We start from the raw sequence: 22,859 nt of genomic DNA, 5'->3' as shown, positions 1-22,859 counted from the left end.
AATCTTTATCCTAAATTAAATACACATGATTCAGTTTACAGACTGAATTTAAAATTTTTTAAACAAAAGTCCAAATATAGCAACAAATATTGGGGGATAATACTGTAAAAAGGAAGCTCAAAAGAAGTACCTCCAAATATTTTGAAAATATAATGGAGCATCTCACTTAAACCTTATACATCATAAATTTATAATGAATTTAAAATCAATATTTTAAATATCACAGGTTAATATATTTATGAAGAATATTACTGAGTAAGCATATGAATCGCAATGTCAGCCATCTCAGTAGATACCTTATATAAGAATAGAAAATTAAGATACAAAAATAATTTTGATACTTAATTACTTTTTGTTGTAAGTACAGTGGTTCACACACTTTAAATAAACTCCGGGAGTTGGTGATGGACAGGAAGGCCTGGCGTGCTGCGATTCATGGGGTTGCAAAGAGTCGGACACGACTGAGTGACTGAACTGAACTGAAAATTCACTTAAAAATAGATTCTGTTAATAATAAGCACCTTGTATTGAATTCTTAGTGTTCTCAGAAACTGGGCATAATGTTACCCATGGCTTGTTCCATATGGTCTTATCTTTGAAGGAAATCATTGTGATTCCCATTTTACAGATGTGGAGGTTGAGAGAGATGTTAAATAACTAACAAAATGTTTTGCTCCCACAAAATATCAGAACTGAGATTTCAAAACGAGGTCTCTTAGATGACAAGGTATATGTTTGTAATCACTGCCATACTAATGATCCTAAGATTATAATTATGGATGCATATTAAGACAGTGTAAATATGCAGTCATCTTAACATTTGTGCATAGACTAAACTGCAGCTTATGATTGTCACTGAATTATAGAAGTTTTATTTCATGAATAAACATAAATGAATATGTTTGAAATGCCTCCATTCCCTGCTACAAAACATTTGCCTTTGAAGTCGCCACTTGGCTAGTTTGGATCTGAGTTGAGCATTTAGCAAAAGTTAAAATGTAATGCCAAACTTCATTGGTTGGATTTTTTATTAGATAAGGTAGAAATGAAAGCAGCAGGCAATTTAATTAGCAGTAATTTTTCTGGGCAAGTCATTACTTTGATGAACTTCAGAGCAATGTTTATGGCTCCTAATTAACCAAGTTAGTCATTTGATTGAATAATCACTTTGGAAATGTTTCTACAATTTGATTAGAGTCTGACCCACTCTGATGGTCATAAATTAACTGATATCACTTTAGGATAACATGACTTTAGTTACTTTAGGGAAATAAACTCCTCTTAACCATATTTTTTTCAGGCTTCTCTTTTCTGTATAAAAGATGCTGAATTTAAAGACAGACTGAATTTAGACAATGCAGCCAAGTGTCTCAATTTCAAGAGCTAGATGTCAATTTTATTTACTCTGAGGTGTAATAAATAGTATAAGAACTGCCATAAACACAAATATATTCTCATATATGCATTTTTTTTCCTAAGTTGCTGTTTGGTGCTCTTTTTTTAGAACTTAGATCACAAGTTGACCCTTTGGAAATGTAATGTAAGCCTGGCATCAGGTGTATTTTATGCCATTAATTTATGGTGAATTTTAAATTAGTAAACTTAAAACATCATAGATTAATAAGTAGAATTTATGAAGAATATTAAAGCACAGCAGAAAACAGTAAATCGTCCAGTTTTGTAAATACCTGAGTGTTAGTGAAATTACCCATCAAATCCTATCTTTGATGTCCAATGTCTAGTTTTCCAGAATTATGCTTATTTTGTGTGATATTGGAGTACTTTTATAAACTGGCCCTTCAACTTTCTCAGAAATGCTTGAACTTCTTTTCTTCCCCTCTGGGGAGGAAGGACTACATTTAGTCCCACTTATATATAATAGAATTTAACCTGTACGTTTTCTAGCTGCCTCTAGAGCCAGCCAGCTGTTTTTACAGCCACACTCCAGCTGTGCAGCAGTCAGTAAAAGTATTTTGTGGCAGGGTGTCAACATCAGTTCAACAAAATGCTTGCCTCTAAGCAGCTGCTGAGCTGATGGCAGAGTCATTAACACAGTCCCTTCCAGGCCCAGCTGCATGAGGGACCTTATGCCTTGGCAATAAATCAAAATAACATTAAACATTAATTTGAAGTACCATTGGTTAAGAAGTTGGGATAAAATGGATTGCTAATTATTTGGTGACCCAGAAGATCAGCTCCATTGCAACCCTATTATAAGCACTGATATCAGAAAACAAGGTTTAACCCTGCCTTTTATAGGATTGGAACTATAAACTGCATAATACTTTAAAGAAAGCACAGCACACTAAAATGTTTAAAAATGAGTTTGACACTATTTTCAGCTTGTAAACTATTGATTGCTAGATGCTTTTCAATGTTATTGCTATTAGGGATCACCATTAAGATGTTTTTGACTAAGATCTTATAATATATGCTTTTTTCTGTGAAGTGATATCTCGTATTTTGGTTGACATTTATCACCAGGCAAATTTGTAGAAAATCAGGTAGACTTTAAAAATGGAACATTCTGGACCTAAAAAGAATGACATCTGGGCTAAATAATGGTCATTATCTATTAAAGCATGAAAGTTTATAAACTGATAGTTAGAAAGAGATAAGAGCCTTTAGATTCCAATTCACTTAAATGCCATTACTTGTTCAGAAGTTATATGATTACTACAAGGGGTGGAAAGGAGGTTGTATTCTTATATTAAATAGCAACCTTGTCATATATATTTTCTACATCTATCTTTGTATGTGCTTAGTTGCTCTGTCATGTCCGACTCTCTGTGAACTCATGGACTGTAGCCAGCCAGGCTCCTCTGTCCATGGGGATTCTCCATGTAAGAATCCTGGAACGGATTGCCATGCCCTCCTTCAGGGGATCTTCCCAACCCAGGGATAGAACTCAGGTCTCTCGCATTGCAGGCAGAGCCACCAGGGAAGCCCTTTTTTTTTTGGTATATGTTTATTTTTGTAGATGTTGCTTTAAAATCTTTAGTAATACGTACAGAAGATAGAATCAACGTAATCATGTTTATGCATTTCTATGGAAACTATATATGTTATATTCAGATTTGGACCCAGGTTTTAGGTACCTAAAACTTATAAAATGTGGAACCTGAAATAAAAAGTAAATGAAATGGCATATGCAAAATTAGGCTTAAGGTCTCAGCAGCGCTTTTGCAAGTGGAGGGTCTTGAGGTTGAAATTTCAGTCTTCACCGTGAATTGACCTCTGGTTATGTGAGTGAACCTCTAAATTTAGAGTCAAAGAACAGTAGACTCAAGATATGTGACCCAGTCTTCTATTTTATATAAACTTATAAAATGGCTTACCTAAAGTCATATGGCTTTATTAATAGTAAATGAAGGACCTGAATTTTTATCTTTTGTCTCTGTATTTCTTTCCTTTTCCCCATATCTAAGCTGCTAAACACATTAGATTCACAGCCATCATTATGACTCAAGTTTAACCATTAACCAAGTTTTATTTTCTCAGGGATGAATTAAGTTGGTCATACAAGTAAGGCCTCGCTCTTAGGGTAGCAATGGTGTTTGCTATTGGATTTCTGCTGTTGGATTTGTTGCTGTTGGATTTCTCTTTTATAGCCTCACTGGCTTTGAATATGGCCTGTGGGCTTAACAAAATGAAAAGTCAGTCTTGTTTTTGTCTGAAGAAAAAAAAATAGCAGTCATCTTACTAGGCTGAAGTAATTGTGAGAAACATAACAATTTTGTCTTTTCATCATAATTTCTAGCCAATGTTCATGAAATAAACTGTGAACAAGTCTTTTATTGATCTTTGCTTTGGTTGCCACTGGGTAAACAAATTTATCCCCTACATGTCCTGAAATGTCTTTTAACTCATGACGCTATTTGTTTTGAGGACACCTTCACATTTATGTGCTGTTGCTTAGCCAACTTTTAGTTTACTAAGGTTGGTGTGGGTAAAACTTCGAATTCACACGCCTGCTCAGGAGAATCACTGTTCACCATGATATGGTTCTCATCCTTACGTCTCTTGTGCAGGCCCCACCTGCAATGTTACCTATGTGTTGACAAGTTCCCCTCAGGAGACTCCTGTCTGTTTGTCACTTTCCTATCTGCACTCTGTCCACTGATAACAACATGTTTTCAGCTCCAGACTTCTCTTTGACTGATACTGTTTCCTCTTTCAGAAGTGCCTAGCTGCCACTCCATTTATATGAGGCAAGAAGGCTTCCTGACTCATCCCAGCAGAACAGAAGTTAAGTTTTCCATTGAAATTCTTGTAAATACTTGTCAACATAATCAGCCGTCCTCAGAATGCTGTCACATTATCAGGATATACGGGAAAAATCACTTAGGTCCACTAAACCATTGTTTTAAAACTTTTTGAAGTAAAAGGAAGATTTTTCGGGTCATGATCTCTTATATTTTGTTAACATGAGTCATGTGCATATAAACAGCTGATAAATGAATTTCTCTGTTCTTTTTTTGCCAACAACCACATCCTTTTAAAATAGAACATGTGCTTTATAGATCACCCACCTTACTGCTGTCTGCTGAAATGTATCTTCAAGGAATTTTTAGTTTTGCTCTAGAGAGCTAAGTCATTGTGTTGAAATAAAATGCAGTTGATTTAAATACATTCACATTTAAATATCCTGGGTTTTACATTTTGGGACAAGTAGTTATTAAGCCTCACATAAGAAGCTTAGAAAAGATGTTTTTCTCCTGGATGTGTTATAGTAACTGTGGTAGGAAAGTTTTGTTCTAATGGGCATGATATTTGCAAGGTAATGTATGAAAGTTCTTTTATCTGGATAGACTAACCTTTAAAGTATTTCTTGAATTATATGCACGGTCCTTGATGTCAACTCTGTCTTCAGTGAAGTGACTTGGATCCATCCTTCTAGATTGAGTCTAACATTGGTTGTTTTGCATAAATGACATCAATAGAAGTTAACCCCTGTGCTTAAAGGATAGTAAAATGAGATGGTAAATCCAGAATATACGAGACCAAAATTTTGCACAAATGCAATTTAATTGTTGTTGTTAATACTATGTACCTACCACAGAGACCAATACTTATGAGAAATAAAACTGACTAAATTATGTGAAATTTCCTCCTAGTAATTAAAGATAACAGCAATTAAATGAAAGTCCCACAGTCAAGGATATTTGGGGGAGAAAATTATTGTAGAAAGCCATCAATTTATTTTGCATTTTTTCTAAGGATTTAGCAATAAAGGAAAATTCTTTTTTGTTAAATCTGACTTGTCTATTGAAGATGAAATCATGAGAATGTTGATGCAGCTAAATATTTCCGTAAAGGAGTGAGGGGGTAAACTGTATTTGTTTCAGTTCATCAGGGTCATAATGCAAGATAAATGTCAGTAATTCTGATTTCCCTCTCATCTGTTTGAATAATGAAACTTGGAAGAAAACAAAAAAGAAGATAATTTGTTTTACATAGCAGATTTGCCAGTGTTTACATGAGCATTATTGGGTTAGTAATAATATATATAGCTAACTTTCATATATTACCATTTGCCAGTCACTGTTCTAAAGTTGCATATATTGAATCATTCAATCCTCACAACAGCCCTATAAGATAGGTGGTTTATTATCATTCCCATTTTATAGATGAGGAAACTGAGGCAAAGAGGTTAAATAATCTGTCCCAAGTCACAGAGTGGAAAGGCAGAGAAGTCCGTTTCTGCCTCCATTTTTGCATTTGTGGTTATATTTTGAATTGTTTGTGAGTTTTATTTCTGTCATGAATAAATGTATCCCATTTCCCTTCCACAGGCTGCATGTTTGAAAAGGGTCCCAGGCAGTTTTATGATGATACCTGTGTCGTCCCAGAGAAATTCGATGGTAGGTTTTTCATTGTGTATCAAGTTTTGATTTCTGTAAGAGGCTGTGGAGAGATCACCCTCGCCTCTCCTGAAAGCAGTCAACATCTCTACTTAAAAAAGATTTTCATGCTCATCACTTACAGTGCACTCAAGTCTCGCTAAACTTTACCTCTTATAAATTCCTTTTCCTTTTTCCATTAAGAAGCTTTTCTCTTTTGTCCTATGAGAGATCCCATTTTTAAAGACAGACAGAGTATCATTCTTGCTGGGCTTTATGTAGAATAAGAGAGGGCCCTTTCCGTTGCCCGACTGAGTATATGCAGCTTGTTGTTTGAGATGTATTGAAAGCTGATCCCGTAATTAACAAAGCGGAGCAGAAAGCTTGCTACTGTGGACGCATAGATGACTAATGTAGTCTCTTGCCTTTTATTGTTCATGAAAAGATGCATTATGGAACACAGGAGCAACATAGCTGCCCATTTAGTTAGTGATTGTGCATCCTCCTTTTTTTTTTCCCTTTGGAAGATGTTCATTACTAATGCGACATTAGTTTGTAATTGCACCAAATGGATTTAGGAAAGCATTACTTTTTTAATATCGCTTGCTATGGCAATGAAAATGAAAACATCACCCCCACATGTTAGAAAGGGGTAAGGAGTGTCAAGTTAGAGAGACTCTTCTTCTCTTGACAAAGATGGCAACAGTCGGCATCTAGAAGGAGGCTTGGGTAAAAAGCGAACAGTTGATTGACTTAGTGGTTCTTCAGAGTGGTCTCCATATTTCCTGCTTTGATTGTTTAACAGGAAACGAGCAGGGGCCTTCTGATTAGCTGATTGCACAAACTTTCGGGATCATGGCTGTAATGAGTTGGTCGCTCTTGGGAGTTTTAATTGTCATTATTTAAACAGCAAAGGATATGCGCAGAGTTCTCCTCTAATTAGTTGCTTGAAGAATACTCTGTTCTCGATACTTTTGCTACTCTTAGACTTATCAAACAGGATGACCAGTCTTGGGAATATCTGTTTCCTTAGCCTCCCAATTCATACCAAGATCACGGGTTAAACTCCAACACAGATCACCTTTTCAGTCTTATTCTGTAATAGATGCTAGTTTTAACCTTTGAGTTTCAGAGGTGTGATGTGTGTTATTGTATTTAGCACCATTAGCAGAGCATCAAAATGCTTAAAATCTAGCTTTTTTGTCTTGAAATAAAGCAGAAAGTCTACTTTTTGGAATGACTTTCATCAGTTCCTTTCATACTTAGTGAGTTAACCTTTTAAGAAATCACGATAATTAGTATGGGCATGTAAGGAAGAAAAACAGTTCAAAATATAGACAAGATCAGGGTATAATCTAACAGGGCAAAGACAGAGTCACACTTGTGTTTGGGGAAGCTAATTGTCTTGATTATTTTTTCCCTTTGATTTTTAAATACTTCTCAGCTTTACACTAAGAAAATATTTTGGGCAAAATAGTATTGGGCTTACATTTTATAAGGAACAGAGAACAAGAAGAAAGAAAAACAAATAATTTTTTTTCCTTGTGCAAGGCCAATATGATCAGTCAGTTTTATAGGCAGAAGCAATCTAAAGGTTAGAACATTGACAGTGTTTCATTCCATCTGCAAAATTCATTCACCCCCCCATGAAAATTTCTAAATCTCAGAAGGAAAAACTAAGATAAATAAAATTATCACTGAACAATATGAAGAGACACTTCCATATTCTATAGCTTAGACCAAAACAGCATAATGATTTTTAGCAGCTATTGAGTGAAAAATTTTAGCAGCTATTGAGTGAAAAAATTTGATTTTGTAAAGTATTTTTGCTATCATTATTTTAAGAGGTGTATTTCTGTCTTCTGACCAATGGAAAGTTTGAAAAAGCTTGTGATTTGGGCTGTTTTATAATTTACTCTTCATGTTAGTATATCACCTCAAGTATATTCTGTCTAAATTGTTTCTAAACAATTTCACTCTGCATGAAGGAGAGAAATTCATGCATTAATAGTGATATGCTTATAGGGCCTTAGACATTCAATCCCAATGTGACTGGTTCCACATATTTTTGAGACAGTTTGCTGGAGCTGAAAGTGTATAATCAGTAGTCATGAAACTGAGTTGTGTGTGTGTTTTCTTTTGTTCATTTGTTTGCTTTTGGTAAAAACCAAAATATCTGACCAGATTTATACCAAAGAATTGGAAACTGACACCTTTATTGCTGTAATCTATTTAATAGACTTTTACAGTTTGTATGTAGAAGAAACAATCCTTTCTTGTTTAAAAATACAGATTGGCAGAAAACTCTGATGTGTTCATTTGTATGTGTATATGCATTTGGACTTTCAGGAAAAGAATAACAAGCTAAACTCAAATAAGTGCAATATAAACAAGAGATAAGGAAAAATGAGAGAATTTTCATTTGCTGCCAGCTGAGAAAAGCATGGTGGCAATATGAAGGTGTGGTAGAAAGATAGCATGATGGTAATCCAGTATGCCTGGCATTACCCATGATATTTTCCTGATTTTTACTTAGCTCGCAGAGTTTAAGCTGCTATTAAATTTGCTTTGAAACATTTGCATTTAAATTTTCAGTAGTTTGTCACATGCAAATCAATGAGGTATTTATAAATTATAGTTTGCAAATTTTAATTTGTATACATAAAATGCCTGGAGCTTAAAATTGATTACTCCTTGTTCACTGTTGCTTAGAGTAGTGTGTGTGTGTGTGTGTGTGTGTGTGTGTGTGTCAGTGTCATTCCCTTCTCCAGGGGATCTTCCTGTCTCAGGAACTGAACCCGGATCTCCTGCATTGCAGGCGGATTCTTCACCATCTGAGCCACTAGGGAAGCCCTGCTTAGAGCAGTAAGAGATGGCATTAACAATGAAGTAAAGAAGTAGGATTAGATACTATAGTTTTTTAAATGTATCTAAAGAAAAAAAAGATACACACATTTTTATAAGTCAATGACATCCGTGCATTTATTTTGCCCTGTGTGCATTTATATTGACCTATGTGTAGTTATCTGTAAGTTTGTAGATTCCTGGTTTATAGTCAACCATTTAACTGTGTTAAATCCCTGTTTAATGAAAAAGATATATTTCATAGAAACTCTTAAATTAGTTGTGCTTTAACCATTTTTAGTGATTATTTTAATATAAATTGTATATAAATGTCATAATAATGCTACTCATAGAAACTTAAAATGTTTTTAATTTAGGAGACATAAAACAAGAGCCAGGGATGTATCGGGAAGGACCCACATACCAGCGGCGGGGATCACTTCAGCTCTGGCAGTTTTTGGTAGCTCTTCTAGATGACCCTTCAAATTCCCATTTTATTGCCTGGACTGGGAGAGGCATGGAATTTAAACTGATTGAGCCTGAAGAGGTGAGTTTCATAGATTCTATTTAGGAAGATCAGCTATGTCATACTAGAAAGACACATACTTGATTAATATGCCAAAAATTATTTTTTTAATTTTAAAACTTTAGGGGAACATTTTGAGTGAAAAGGTTCTCCAAAGGAAAAAAAAAGAAAGCAGGCATACATGTGAAATAAGAAATGAACTTGTTACAGTCTTGTTCCAGTTGAAGACCATACTATAGACTTGATGTTGAAGAAAATCAACTGGAACTTTACTGTGGATGCGTGCTAAGTCACTTCAGTTGTATCTGACTCTGTAGGGCGGGGCCTGGGACTTCTCTAAAGGTGCATCTAAGTTGGGCATGTTGGATGGTCTTTGAGAAAGAGAGGAATGTGCATCAGGTTCAACTCATTTTGGGGAGAGAGGAATTGTTCTTGAGAATTAGCAGTTATTAATTGGACATTCTTGATTTTTGGCAGGAAGGTCGGAGAGGAACATTTAGAGAACTAAGTCATGTGTAGGAGGGTTGTAGGGGAGACACAGCTTTGGGAATAAAGGCGCTCAAAGGTCGCAGTGGGAAATTCTCACTCCTTAGGTGTCAAGAGACACAGACCCATAGGAATATTGGTTCCCTTTGATTAATGGTGATACCTGTTTTGAATCAGCTGGGTGGTGTACACTCCATTGGAAAGTAAGAATAAAGTTTAAAATGTCACCATGATACCTAAGAAATTGCCAAAATGAGAGGACTCTGGATAGAGATACTATGGGTAAATGAAACTCCTTTCATTCTGTTCAGTTGTCTTACCCCCTTCCAACCTGCTCTTGTGTACATACAAGTGGAGTATTTTCCTATAAAACTTCTCCGTTCAATTTTTATTCTTCCCGGGAGTAGCTTTAGATGTAAGCCTCCTATTATTATTACAGTGTAACCTACCAAATAGCATTTTGGACCTCAAGAGAAAGGTGACTTTTTATATTTTACAGTTTTAAAAGAATTTTGTCTGTGCTGGGTCTTGGTTGCAGTGCACGGTCTTCTTCTGGTGGTAGCTTCTCTTGTTGTGGAGCAGGGTCTCTAAAGCACAGGCTCCGTGGTTGTGACACACCAGCTTTAGCTGTCCCTTCACAGGTAGAATCTTCCCAGACCAGGAATCGAACCCAGGTGCCCCACATTGGCAGGCAGACTCTCAACCACTATACCAACAGGGAAGTATGAAGGGCAAACTTTCATGAAAAGTTTGTGTCTTTTCATGAAAGATGCTTTCTCTCTTTACAGTAGCTGAGAAAGCATTGGGAGACTTTCAGCTAACATGGCTATGACTCATATTGGCCATTGTATCTCAACACCTCAAAAAAGTAAAAAAATTCAGAGATTTCTATTTTTTTAAACTCAAATTAATTCGCTTCATGTAGATTTGACATCTACAACCTAGGCTAATGGGCCTATGTACATCTTACATTATCTGCTCTGTGAGTCTGTATATTCAGTGATAATCAGACAATATGTCCTAATTTGATATCCAGAAGATAAGATGATAGTACTTGTAAAGATTTAAAGGATTATCTGATTCAAATATGAAATGAGAGGAGCTGATGAGCACAATTAAGTCTACTGCAGGTTATATCAATGAGAGGGTATGTTTCCATCTTCTTTAGTCCCACCCCAAGTATACACAGGTACATGCATCCATACCTACCCACACACAGAGGGCTCAGGATCAAAACTGTAAGTATCCATTATCAAGTATAGGCTAAACGTTTGGGTAGTTGAACTTTGTATTGTGTCTAAAACTTAATTTGGCTATCAAAGGAAATTCATTTTTATGTAGATGTACTTAAATAATGTAAGTGAAAGAACCACAAAAATGTGAAGCACTAAAGACTGAGGCTAGAATCACTTAACATAAAGTAATTTGAAAGCCCATTAAGTAATGATGAAAATGTGAGCTCTTCATCTCAGATGTTAATAATCACTGCAAAAGTTGGTTCATGCTGGACCTTAAGGACATCCAGCAGGGATTTATATCAGTTACTTCTGTCCATCTGTGATTAAAGTGAGCAGAAACAGAATTTTTTTATTGTTGCCATGGGCTTCCCTTATAGCTCAGTTGATAAAGAATCTGCCTGCAATGTAGGAGACCACAGTTTGATTCCTGGGTCAGGAAGATCCCCTGGAGAAAGGAAAGGCTACCCACTCCAGTTTTCTGGCCTGGAGAATTCCATGGACTGTATTGTCCATGGGGTCACAAAGAGTCAGACAGCCTTCACTTTCACTTTCATTTGTTAAGATGGGGGTATGACTGAATTACGTCAGTGATTATTGATCCACTTAGAATTGTAAAAATTCTTAGCCAAGTGATTAAGTTCTTTATGTGTTGATTTTTAAGCTGATCGTGTTGAAACAACTAGAATAGGAGACTTGATCAGGGGACCATTATGTTACATCAGATTGTGAATCTTTGTGACTTTTTTTTTTTTTTAGCCTGGAAGGAATACAATTATATCTGTTCTTGTGACAAACTAACATTTAGATACCTTTTCTGTAGCAGACTCTGAAAGTAAAAAAAGAGCTGAGGGATTCAGAGAGCCAGCAGACCATTTCCAAATAGTAACTAACTCCCTGGCAATAGCAAAGTAAGCACTGGACATCTCCGAAGGCCTTTTGTTCAAAATGAAACATTCCATTTCTGATTGCTGCATTGCTCACTGCTGCAATTGCTTCCACCAGGCAATGATTCTGCTGTTTATGTTTAAATTTCTTCTTTGGGAAGTGTTTGTGAAATTTCTTTAGTCTCCGTGGCCGCCAGTCACCCTCTGCTTTCAATCACACAGCAGTTCTTTGAGGGTCTGTGACAGTGCAGCTCATGAAAGGTGGCTATGAAGCCATCCTTGCTGGAATTACTTTAAGTTTCACTTCTTTATATTCCATCTTGCAGTATAAAATGATACCAAGTGAGATTTCAGTCTTGCACTGATCATCTGCTCCATGTGTTTAGGATAACTTCAGCAAGCACACAATCTTTACCTTCTCTCTCTTTGAGATATTCAAAATTATGGGATCTTATTTTTGAATTAATCATGGGTCCTGGGAAATTGTTCCAGGGAACAGTTATTGACATAGCAAAGCATCCATAGGACACAGCATGCTGAGTCATTTCAGTTGTGTCCGACTCTTTGCAACCCCATGGATTATAGCCTGCCAGGCTCCCTTGTCCATGGGGATTCTGCAGGCAAGAATACTAGAGTGGGTTGCCATTTCCTCCTCTGGGGGACCTTCCTGACCAGAGATCAAACCCACGTCTCTTACATCTCCTTCATTCACAGGTGGGTTTTTATTACTAGTGCCACCTGGGAAACCCATAGGACACAAGAGTAGAAGTCTTTTGGTAATATTCAAGATTGTTGAGCTGGAGGAGTTATCAAGAAGTCTGATAGCCAGGCCCAGGTTGTGGTTTCTAGGTTTCCTTTTACATAGTCAAGCATGATTTTAAAAAATAAATTGAATAATATTAATAATTGAACAATTACATTGTCCTATTTAATTCATTTGACAATAAGGGTAAATGCTATAGTGCTACAAAGATCTTTCCACTCTCCTCATTGACAGCCAACATTTTCATTTGAAAGAATGTTATAAGGAAGTTACTAGAAGTATTGTCACCGTTATACACACTCCATGTTGAAAATGGTCCTTTGGCTTTTAGTAGTGCTGGATGTAGTGGTGATTGTGATGAGTCATTTGTGAGGGCTAGATGGACTTTCTTAGTTGTTGGATGGTCTAACCTGTCCTGGAAGTTTTTATGTTATCTGTTCATTTTAAGTTTCAGTCTTTTAAAATAATTTTATTATGATAAGACCACAACATGGGATGTATCTTCTTATCCAGTTTTTAAGTGCTTGGTCCAATATTGTAAACTAGAGGCACAGTGTTAAAGCAGATTTCTAGATCTTATTCCTTTATCTTGCATAACTTGTCTGCATCTCCTAGGCATATGGGTATGTCTCATTTTCCCCAACTTTATGATAAACATGATATTGAAATAGCTCTAAAAATAGCTATAAAAATAAATTTGACTGATACCCACAGTGCTGCGAATTAGCTGGTATCATAAAAGTCAAACTCTGCTTATGATATTAAAAAAAAAGGTATCTTTCTCTCCCTAGAGACTTCCTCTGGGGAGAGAGGAAGTTGTTGTTTGTCGCAGGTTATTTTGCTTTCTAGGTGCATCCTGGTGAGTGTCTAGAAAAAAAAATCATTAACAAATGCCAAAGTATTCAGAAATTGTTGTTCAATTTAAGGAGGTACTGGTAATTTATTTTCACATCCCCTCCAGGTTCCCAGGCTCTTCAGTTGTCCTGTCTATTAAAGATTCACTGATGTCCACTCTTAGCTGTTTAAAAGATAAAGTTTTATTTAGAAAGTATTGCTTCCACTTATTATTGCCACTTGCCCATCACACTATTGCTCCCAACATTTACATTAAAATTAAGTTTATCTTAATTAATGGAATTAAGTAATGGATTGATTAATATTAATTAATGGATTAATTAATGAAATCCATTGGTTAATAAATCCATTAATTAATGGAGTATTAATGTGTGCCTGTCACTGTGACTTTCTATTTGGAGATACGTAGTCACAGGGATGTGACATCCCATCTCTTTGCTTTTAAAAAGTATACTGATGTATGTGACTAAATTACACTGTATCTTCATTCAGGAAATAGAAATTAGTGAGCGAGAAAATCAGAAAGATCAGTGTTTTTTAAAGAGAAAAAACAAACCACAGAGAAAGGTTATTGCTGATAAAATAGAGTGATATTTCTGCAAAGCATTCTATAAGATTTTGGTATATGACACTCAACAACTTGGAATTCTGAGAACTTGAAGGAGAACGCTAACCATATTAGAAAATGCTCTCTCCGGGTTGCCTAGGTATACACGGGAGCTGCAGTTTCTGCTCAGATGAAGCAAAAGTGGAAATTAATGAGGATGTGACTCTGACTGGGGTCACAAAAGCAGGCCACCCTGCTTTGGATCGTCTACAGCTAGCCCAGGGCAGTGGAGAGGGAGGGGATACAGATTCGTTGAGGAAGGAGGTTTTGCTAAAGCTCTGTTGAAGAACTTTGTCTTTGCCAGAAAAGTTGTGCTTCCAAAGCCGTATTATAAAAAGCTCAGAGATTGTTCACTAAACCACAAAGTGGATATTCTGCTTTAGAGATTTTTGTTTGTGGACTCATATACAGGGTGACCTTTTTCGCTTCCTTCTTATTTTTAGCATCCAATTACCGTTCTCTAAATGAATGCTTAATTCCACCAGTTTAGTATTGACTGCACTTTTTTTATTTTCTGATGCTGCTTCAGGCAATAAAAATTATGTACAGTTCAGCTTACTAATTTGTGCACACTATGCCACTTGTCTTTTAGCCAGTGTCAAGCAGGGTGTCTTTTTTCCTTTGATTTATCATAACCTCAAAAACACCTTTACCAAGAGATATTTATTTATAGATAAAGTTGATCTTCAGTTTTTAATCTGAAAAAGAAATAAGAAAGAAAAAGCAGAAAGGGGACCTCAGAATGGGAAATGTGCCTCATTTTGGTGAATTGCAGCCTGTTCATTCCCGTTGTAAACACATTCCCTTATTTCCATTTAATTTTGTATCCAAAACAATAGTGTCAATGAATTCTATTGTGGTGTTTCAGAATGATCACTTAATGCCTGGTTGAAAAAGCAAACCAGGACCCAGGAAATACAGATCATGATAGCTTTTGCCTCTTATACGTATGCCATTGATTTGGATATCTTTTAGATGGTTTGGGAGTAATTAATGAATTAACTTAATTTTTATGAAATATGTTGATAAGATAATACTTAACACAACAATGTGATTCTGTCTTGGTGGCAGGTGGCCAGGCGTTGGGGCATTCAGAAAAACAGGCCAGCTATGAACTATGATAAACTTAGCCGTTCACTCCGCTATTATTATGAGAAAGGGATCATGCAAAAGGTGAGCAGCTAACACAGCATTAAAATTTATTGAAATGTTTCACATTCATCTGCATGTCTTTCTTCAAAGCCATATATCATTACATTGCTGAAGCAAGGTTTTTGCTCACTTTAACGTATGCTTAGCTGTTGGTATTCCTGTTACAAGGGTTTCTGTTTATAAATTTATGAGCATTATAGGCAAAAGTGTGATACAAAATAGGAGACTTTCTGGAAGTACCCACTTTGCTGTGTTTGGTAGAAAAAGTCCTGCTTTAGTACTAATATGGAAATATATGTCCCCAAAAGTTGTTGACATTTTGCTCATCTTCCACAGTTTTATACAATTTTGAATATTAGCTGAATGTTTCCTTTTCCCCTCTTTTTCTGATTCTTAAAACATCCAGAACATTTCTTGTTCTCATTCTGAAAAACATCTTTTCTTGGCTGATTTCATTACTTGACAGCTTAACATCTTAAACAGTTGATTTGAAATAAGTATTTACTCTTATCTTGTTGGCATAATGATATTAAATATGCTTTATTTCAAATGAGTGTGTCTTAATATTTCAAGGTAGCTTGTTTAAAAAGTGTGAGATAAAACAAATGAATTACACTTGGGACAAAATCTAAAATTTTTGAAGAAGGTAATGAATAAATAAAGATGAAACATTTGGGTGTTTGTTATTATTAACACCCTTCAGCCTTGCGTGTGTACTCAATCTACTAGTTTTGACTGTGAACGGTGTTTTAGGATTTATCCATTGTGAACATTACATTATAGTTTCATGATGTGTCCCTTGTTCATTTGTGGAAACCTGGACATACTTACATATTACAGATTATGGCATATTTTTATGTCACCATATTTATGCCAAGAAAAACTATACCACTTGCTCCATGACAATGGTCAAAGAAGAGGGGGTAATAGCATCATTTGGGCTTTCTAGACCAAAGGCAATGTGCTGTCTTATTAGCCAACCAGTAAATTAGAACTTCAAAGAGCCTTAAAAGATAAGGCTGAATTGGATTCTTAATTGCTTCTTATTTCCCTGAATCTCACCCTCAAATTATAAAACCAGTTACTCTCTGCTCCGTCTTCTCCATCTCAATCCTGGAGTCTTTTTTTAATTCTTCCCTTTCTTTCACCAACCACTCCCGTTTACAGCCAACCTTTTTCACATACATACCATTCTTTTCATTCTCACCACCGTCTTCATAATCGGACATAGCAAATAAACTGGAACAGTAGGTCCTCTGCAGGTCCCCTGAGCAGTGTTACACAGCAGTAACAAATGCAGTCATGACTTTGGTTTGCCTGTTAGCGTCTTGTTAGATTACTGTTTTTGAACAGATTCTTCTGCTAGTAAGCAGCAGTATTCTTTCCTCATGAAGCTGCTGTGATCGTTAAATGAAATAATATACTTGAGACACTTGCCTTGTGCCTGGTGCAGTGAAAGTCTTCAGCAGATGGTATCTGTGAATAAATGTTACACCTTGAAGTCAAGACATATTTAGCTTGTGTATCTTGACTAGGAAGCCCTTTACTAAAGGGAGCAATCACAGAAAGCTAAAAAGTATCTCAAACTATCTAATCATACCTCAACTTTTACACACAGTGTTTAAAGGCGTATCTGCAGGATGTTATGTCTGGTCTTAGATATTCTCAAAGGTATTCAAATTTATGCTTATTACTGATATCATTACTTCCATATTCCCATTTATTTATCCAGTTATCACACACCCCATTAGTTTACCTCTTATTTTAAGAAAATAATAAGGCAAGATGCTTTCAAATGATCAAATGATAGCATAGATGTTGGAAAACAGAGAAAAATGTTGTGGCTCCTCAAATTTTCCCTATTAGGCTGTAATTGCCAAGGTAAACTGTTATCAGCCAATATAGGATAGCAAAATGTGTACTTAACAGGCCTTTTGGGGTATCACATATGATATAAGGAAGACTAGGTCATTTAAAGGTGAAAAGGCAAAAGTTGAAGTGTACTTATAACTAGCACCACAATCAAGACTTCTGACAGTGTTTGCAGACATACATATTTATTCTTCATTACACGCGTTGAGCCAGTCTACTTGCTACTCTCTGATACACCTGTGGCTTTCTCATTGCTTCATTTTCTCCCTGATAACATAATGGATAAGTAAGTCCTAATATAGTCATTCAGAGGAAAATTGTACAGTCCTTTAAAAAAATATGAGGTAGAATTACATATTTTAATGTGTAGGGGAAAATGTTTATCTGATGATGCTTGTATATGAACTTAAAACTCTGTGTATATGTAGTGTATATCAAAGAAAATTAAATGAAAAAATTAAAAAATAAAACCAAAGTGTATCAAAACATGAAAGAAACCCTGATTATTTCAGTAGCTATGAAGGAAGAAATGGTGAAGTAATGATTAATATACATTATAGACAATACATGTATATGCTTCAAAATTTAGAAATGCCTAAATAAAAGTATATACAGACATTTAAGTATTGGTTATTTCTGAATGATATAATCAGATTATTATTTCTTTTGGCTTAATCTGTAATTTCAAGTTTTCCTCCAATATTACTGTACTAGTTTTGAAATTTTAAGAGTTAACACATAATTTAAATAGCTAGCCTTTCAAAGCACAGTTCAAAAGATAAACTCCTTGTTTAATTTTGATTTATCTCTCTTGCAAAATTAATGTTTTACCTAAGTATTACTATTTATATATACTCAATGTATAACATTGTCCATATTGTAATTGTATTACTAATAAGAGGATTCATTATGTTTCTTGGTTGTTTTATCAGTCCTTGTTCTAAACTCTGTGGCATTTAACATAATCCAATAAATAGTGTAGTAGCTCTAAATATGTTTATTGAAAGAAAAAGTAAAACAGTGTATCAAGGCAGGGTCCTTAAGAGATTTTATAATGCTGATTGCATATCATACATTTTAATTCACCACAGTGATTTATTAAATAATTTCTAATTATAATCAGTAGCAACAGGTCGTACAAAAACATTCCAGTAGTCTAAAACAAAGCAAATGCCTCCTTCTCAGTGGCTGCAAACAAAACAAAGCCAGTTATTAAATGCTCTGAGATATGCCGGCCAATTACTTCATTTTTTTCTCAAAATACTTTGAACGAAGGAATAACGTGAAAACTGGCATTTAGTATTGTTGAGCTTTGTTTCTGATAGGGCCTATTTTTACTTTTATGGCAGTTTCGCCATTTCACCTTTATGAACTTCATTTCCTTTTTATAAAGGGCTAAAGTGAATAAAGTTATGCCAGACTCCTCTGGCATGCCCTGTGCTAGAAACTTCCATCTCAGTCTTGCAACAGGCTTTCCAAGAAGCCATCCCTGCCTCCATTTCATCAAAAAAAAGGGGAACTGAGGGCGGTTTAAGAAACTTGTCCAAAACCTAAGTGTAGGCTGTTTTCAAGCCTAAGGATATTCACAGTATTTGAATTCTCTAAATTGGTTTCTCTTACAGGGTTAAAAAAAAAAAAAAAAAAAATCCAGGGCAAAAACCATTCTAAATCTGAGTCTAGAACAACAGTACTCTTTGGTAGTTTTTTGTCTACAAACATGCACAAGATAGTTTACAAACCATGAATTCACCATTCCCCCACGTTACAAAGCAACTAGTAGAGGTGTTGAGTAATTTTCACCTTTCTAAAATTACTGAACTCAACATACACACAAAAAGTGAGTATCAAACTTAATAACAAAGAACCGTATTCATCCACTCCCATCCCCTACCCCAAACCCTCTGGGTTTTGAGAAGCTCAGCGTTGTCTATTAATGGCAGCGGGGGAGGGCTCTATTTGTTTCACTCGTTGTTTATAATTTCCTAGAGAAGCATTACTCTTCCAAACTTAAGTTTGGGGCGTGTCATTTCCTACAAATTACACTACTTCTCCTTTATTTCAGGCAGCTGTCACATTTCTTTTTCTCATTTCCTCCCTATGTATTGTATGTTTTAAATTCCTTTCACTTTTTTTACACCTCTTAATTCAATTTGACACTATATGCACATCCTTAACGTCTGTCTAAGGCATCTTGCTTTCATTTTTAAAAGTGATGTACCCAGGATAATACTGCCCTGTTGATCCATCTTTCATTTAAATAAGGCTATGCATCTTTCTTTTTTCAGATGAGAATATACAGTGCAAAAGAAGAAAATTAAAGAAAAGAAAAAGAATAGTTCACCCTGGGAATCAGTGAAACACTAGTCTAGTCTTATTAGGAACACAATCCATTTTTTCTTTTAAGGTTTGAAAGTTTAGCTTTTCTACAATTTTAGAAATACAGTGTTAAGAGGGAAACACTACACTTTAAAGGTCTTGTTATTTTATAAGTACAATAGCTATTACCTTTTCAAACAGAGGGGAAAAAAATTCAATGTGAGATGCCTGCATGAAATCATTGATTTCTTTTCCCCAAATAACAATGTAAGTTTACATTCATATTAAAACAACAAAATGCTAAGTTTCTAGTTTTGTCTAGAATGAGTGTAATTATCATTCAAGATCAGCATTTTGCATTTCCCTCGATTGAACTGTAATTTATCCCACGCAGTGAGGAATTTGGTTTTTTTTTTCTGTCTGTATCTGTTAATACTTGATTGCCTTTTCTTTTGTTATCCATCCTTTCTGCAGCATTATACCATGTTTTTGTTCATTTCTTTCCCTCCGTTCCGCATTTGGGAATGGTGAAGATGATGTGTTTTTTTATGTGGGTTTTAATTGAGATGTAATTGATGTAACAACCTTGCATTAGTTTCCAATGTAAAATATAATGATTGGATATTTGTATCTCTTGCAAAACGCTCACTATTCTAAGTTTAGGTACCATCCCGACATCCCACATAAGGATGGGCTTTTTCTTCCATGTTTCCCTCAGGTGGCTGGAGAGAGATATGTCTACAAATTTGTGTGTGATCCAGAAGCCCTCTTCTCCATGGCCTTTCCAGATAATCAACGCCCACTGCTGAAGACAGACATGGAACGTCACATCAACGAAGAGGACACCGTGCCTCTGTCCCACTTTGACGAGAGCATGGCCTACATGCCGGAAGGGGGCTGCTGCAACCCCCACCCCTACAACGAAGGCTACGTGTATTAACACAGTGACAGTCAAGGGCCTCCTTACGCTTCTGCTCTTTTGCAAGATGAAGAGAATCTCTGAATTCTCTTCAATATTTGATTTTTGTCATTTGTATTTTATTTTTAAATAATAATACACAAAAAGGGGCTTTCCTGTTGCATTATTCTATGGTCTGCAATGGACTGCGCACTTTATTTGAGGGGGGGTGGGGGTAATCTAAACATTTATTCTGTGTAACAGGAAGATATTGGGTGAATGGGAGGGGGGATTGGGGTATTACTTTTTACTTAAGCTTGGGATGGGGTCCTACAAGTTTTAAGTATGATGAAGCTATATAATGTTGATTTGATTTCCTAACAACCTAGAAAATGTTCATTTCCTCTGGGTATCTATGGTACAGTTAATTCACATTGTGTAAATATCCACTTGGAGACTATCTGCCTTGGACACTTCCCCCTATCATTTCTGTGTCTCCGCAAGGTGTACAAAAAAAAAAAAAAACTACTGTAAAAGGCAGTTTAATTGTTAGAAATGACTGTTTTTGCACCTCTTGTAAAAAGTTATTTAGAGATTGCATTTACTGTTTTTTTGTTTGGTTTTGCTTTATATATGACTCACAGAGGAAAACCATACAATGGGTATTCTCTCTGAAGCTGAGTAATCACCATGACTGTAAATGAGGGGCACAATTTTGGACTCTGGCTCCAACCTGAGTCACAGGCCAGTAGCAGTATACGTATCTGGTGCCACCTTGCTATTTAGATACAAATAATACTGTCCTTTAAATATTTTGAAACCCATTTCAGTTACATAATGATATTTTTCATGGTCCTTTGAGATCTTCATTTAAATGCTAAATCTGGGATCGCAATGAAGCAAAAAATATCTGTCTCCATTCACTTCCTTCAGTACATAAAAACATTATTTAATCAATAAGAATTAACTGTACTAAATCACATAATATGCTGTTCTAGATACAGCAAGCACTTCTTAAGAGAAATATCCAATACATTAAATAGGTACTATAGTAATTTTTAGACATGGTACCCATTGATATGCATTTAAACCTTTTACTGCTGTGTTACGTTGATAACATATATAAATATTAGATAATGCTAATGCTTCTGCTGCTGTCTTTTCTGTAATATTCTCTTTCATGCTGAATTTACTATGACCATTTATAAGCAATGCAGTTAACTACAGATAGCATTTCAGGACAAAATAGATGACTCAAACCATTTATTGCTTAAAAAATAGCTTCTACCATGCTATGCTATAAGCAGCTTTTATGCACATTGACAAAATGAAGAGTAAGCTTCAGCTTGCTAAGGGAAATTGTGGAAACTTTTGGTGAAATGGAAAATTATTTACAAACTGTTAAAGAATATGAGGAAGTTGCTGTATGACATAGTGCTGGCACTGATATTATCCATCATCTTGTTTTGGACACTTGTGTAAATGTGATTGGATTGTTTGAAAGAAGATTTAAAGATTTAACGTTTCAAAGGTTTTTGTTTTGGTTTTGTTTTACATTTGGAGGAAATAGTGAAAGCAGGGTATGTTGTTCTGTTTACCTTGACAAAACCATAAGTAAATGGTGTTATAGTATCTCTGATTAGCTTGCTAAAATGATTCAAGCAAGAAACATAAATTTTGTTCAATATCTCAGAGGAAAAAAAATTTTTAGAGAGTCAATAGCAAAATGTTTTTGTGTTTTTTTTTTAAATCCTAAACACAAAGCCAAAATCAACTTACAAAAGTTTTTCATGATGAACACAGGAAAAATTATTGAAAGATGATCTCCTGGCTACCCATTTTCCAACATGACATGGATCACAGTTCATGTCTCTAAACTCAACAGTTATTGGGAAATCCACATGACATAACCTATACTACTCACATTTATTCCTACCAAAAATATTCTAATTTCAACATATCTATGTAACCTGTGATTTCAATGGTTGTTCTACATTTACATTATATATCATTAGGCCCATTATGGGTTAACAAATATGCCTTAAAAATCAGTATTCCCCGACACCCACCATGCTCATGTGGCCATTTACAGTACTTAGAATAAAAACGGATTTTAAAATATTCAGCTAAAATTTTATTGGAAAGAGAATTGACACATTTGGAGAAATTGAAAGTGGGTCTTTAAAATATGATCCAAGTGAAAATTATATTGAGAATACTTTTTCTTTTTTCTGTCATTTCCTTTTATTCTTTTAAAAATTCTAGTTTGATAGAAAGAATCGGGCTATGAGCTATTTTAAGAATCAAGGAAGAATTGGTATTGATTATATAGTATTTAAGGACAAATTATATATTTTGCTGTTTATGGTAGTAACTCACTGAATAAAGTAAGTAATTGGCCAACATTAAGTATATTTCCAACACAGAAGGGTTAAAAACATTGCATTATAAACTCTTTTGGGAAATGTATCTAAAGGTTTTTTTCTTTTTTTAAGTTCTGTTCTTATTCTACTTTTTATTTGGTTGTATTTTTATTTTCAGATAGATTAATAAATCTGGCAGCTGATTTCTGCAA

At 35.2% G+C, this 22,859-nt stretch overlaps 1 protein-coding gene across 7 annotated transcripts in view; it reads left to right on the top strand.

Annotated features, from left to right (window-relative positions):
• ETV1 (ETS variant transcription factor 1) overlaps nt 1–22,859 on the top strand; it is a 102,656-nt gene extending 79,797 nt beyond the window's left edge. For 3 of the 7 annotated variants that reach the window (XM_081537627.1, XM_081537626.1, XM_081537625.1), the window contains 6 exons: nt 4,181–4,248; nt 5,357; nt 5,796–5,864; nt 9,065–9,234; nt 15,118–15,219; nt 20,105–22,859. In XM_081537627.1, the coding sequence (XP_081393753.1) occupies nt 4,181–4,248; nt 5,357; nt 5,796–5,864; nt 9,065–9,234; nt 15,118–15,219; nt 20,105–20,326 (632 nt within the window). In that variant the 3' untranslated portion in view covers nt 20,327–22,859. Of the gene's footprint in view, nt 1–4,180; nt 4,250–5,356; nt 5,358–5,795; nt 5,865–9,064; nt 9,235–15,117; nt 15,220–20,104 lie in introns of all 7 variants that reach the window. The other 4 variants (XM_081537622.1, XM_081537621.1, XM_081537624.1 and 1 more) reach the window with 2 other exon arrangements.

Source organism: Giraffa tippelskirchi, chromosome 10, assembly GCF_054371585.1.
Source record: "Giraffa tippelskirchi isolate mGirTip1 chromosome 10, T2T-mGirTip1v1.2.pri, whole genome shotgun sequence".
Taxonomy (NCBI): domain Eukaryota; kingdom Metazoa; phylum Chordata; class Mammalia; order Artiodactyla; family Giraffidae; genus Giraffa; species Giraffa tippelskirchi.
Note: the sequence above shows the minus strand (reverse complement) of the source record. Positions and strands in the feature narration are given on the sequence as shown.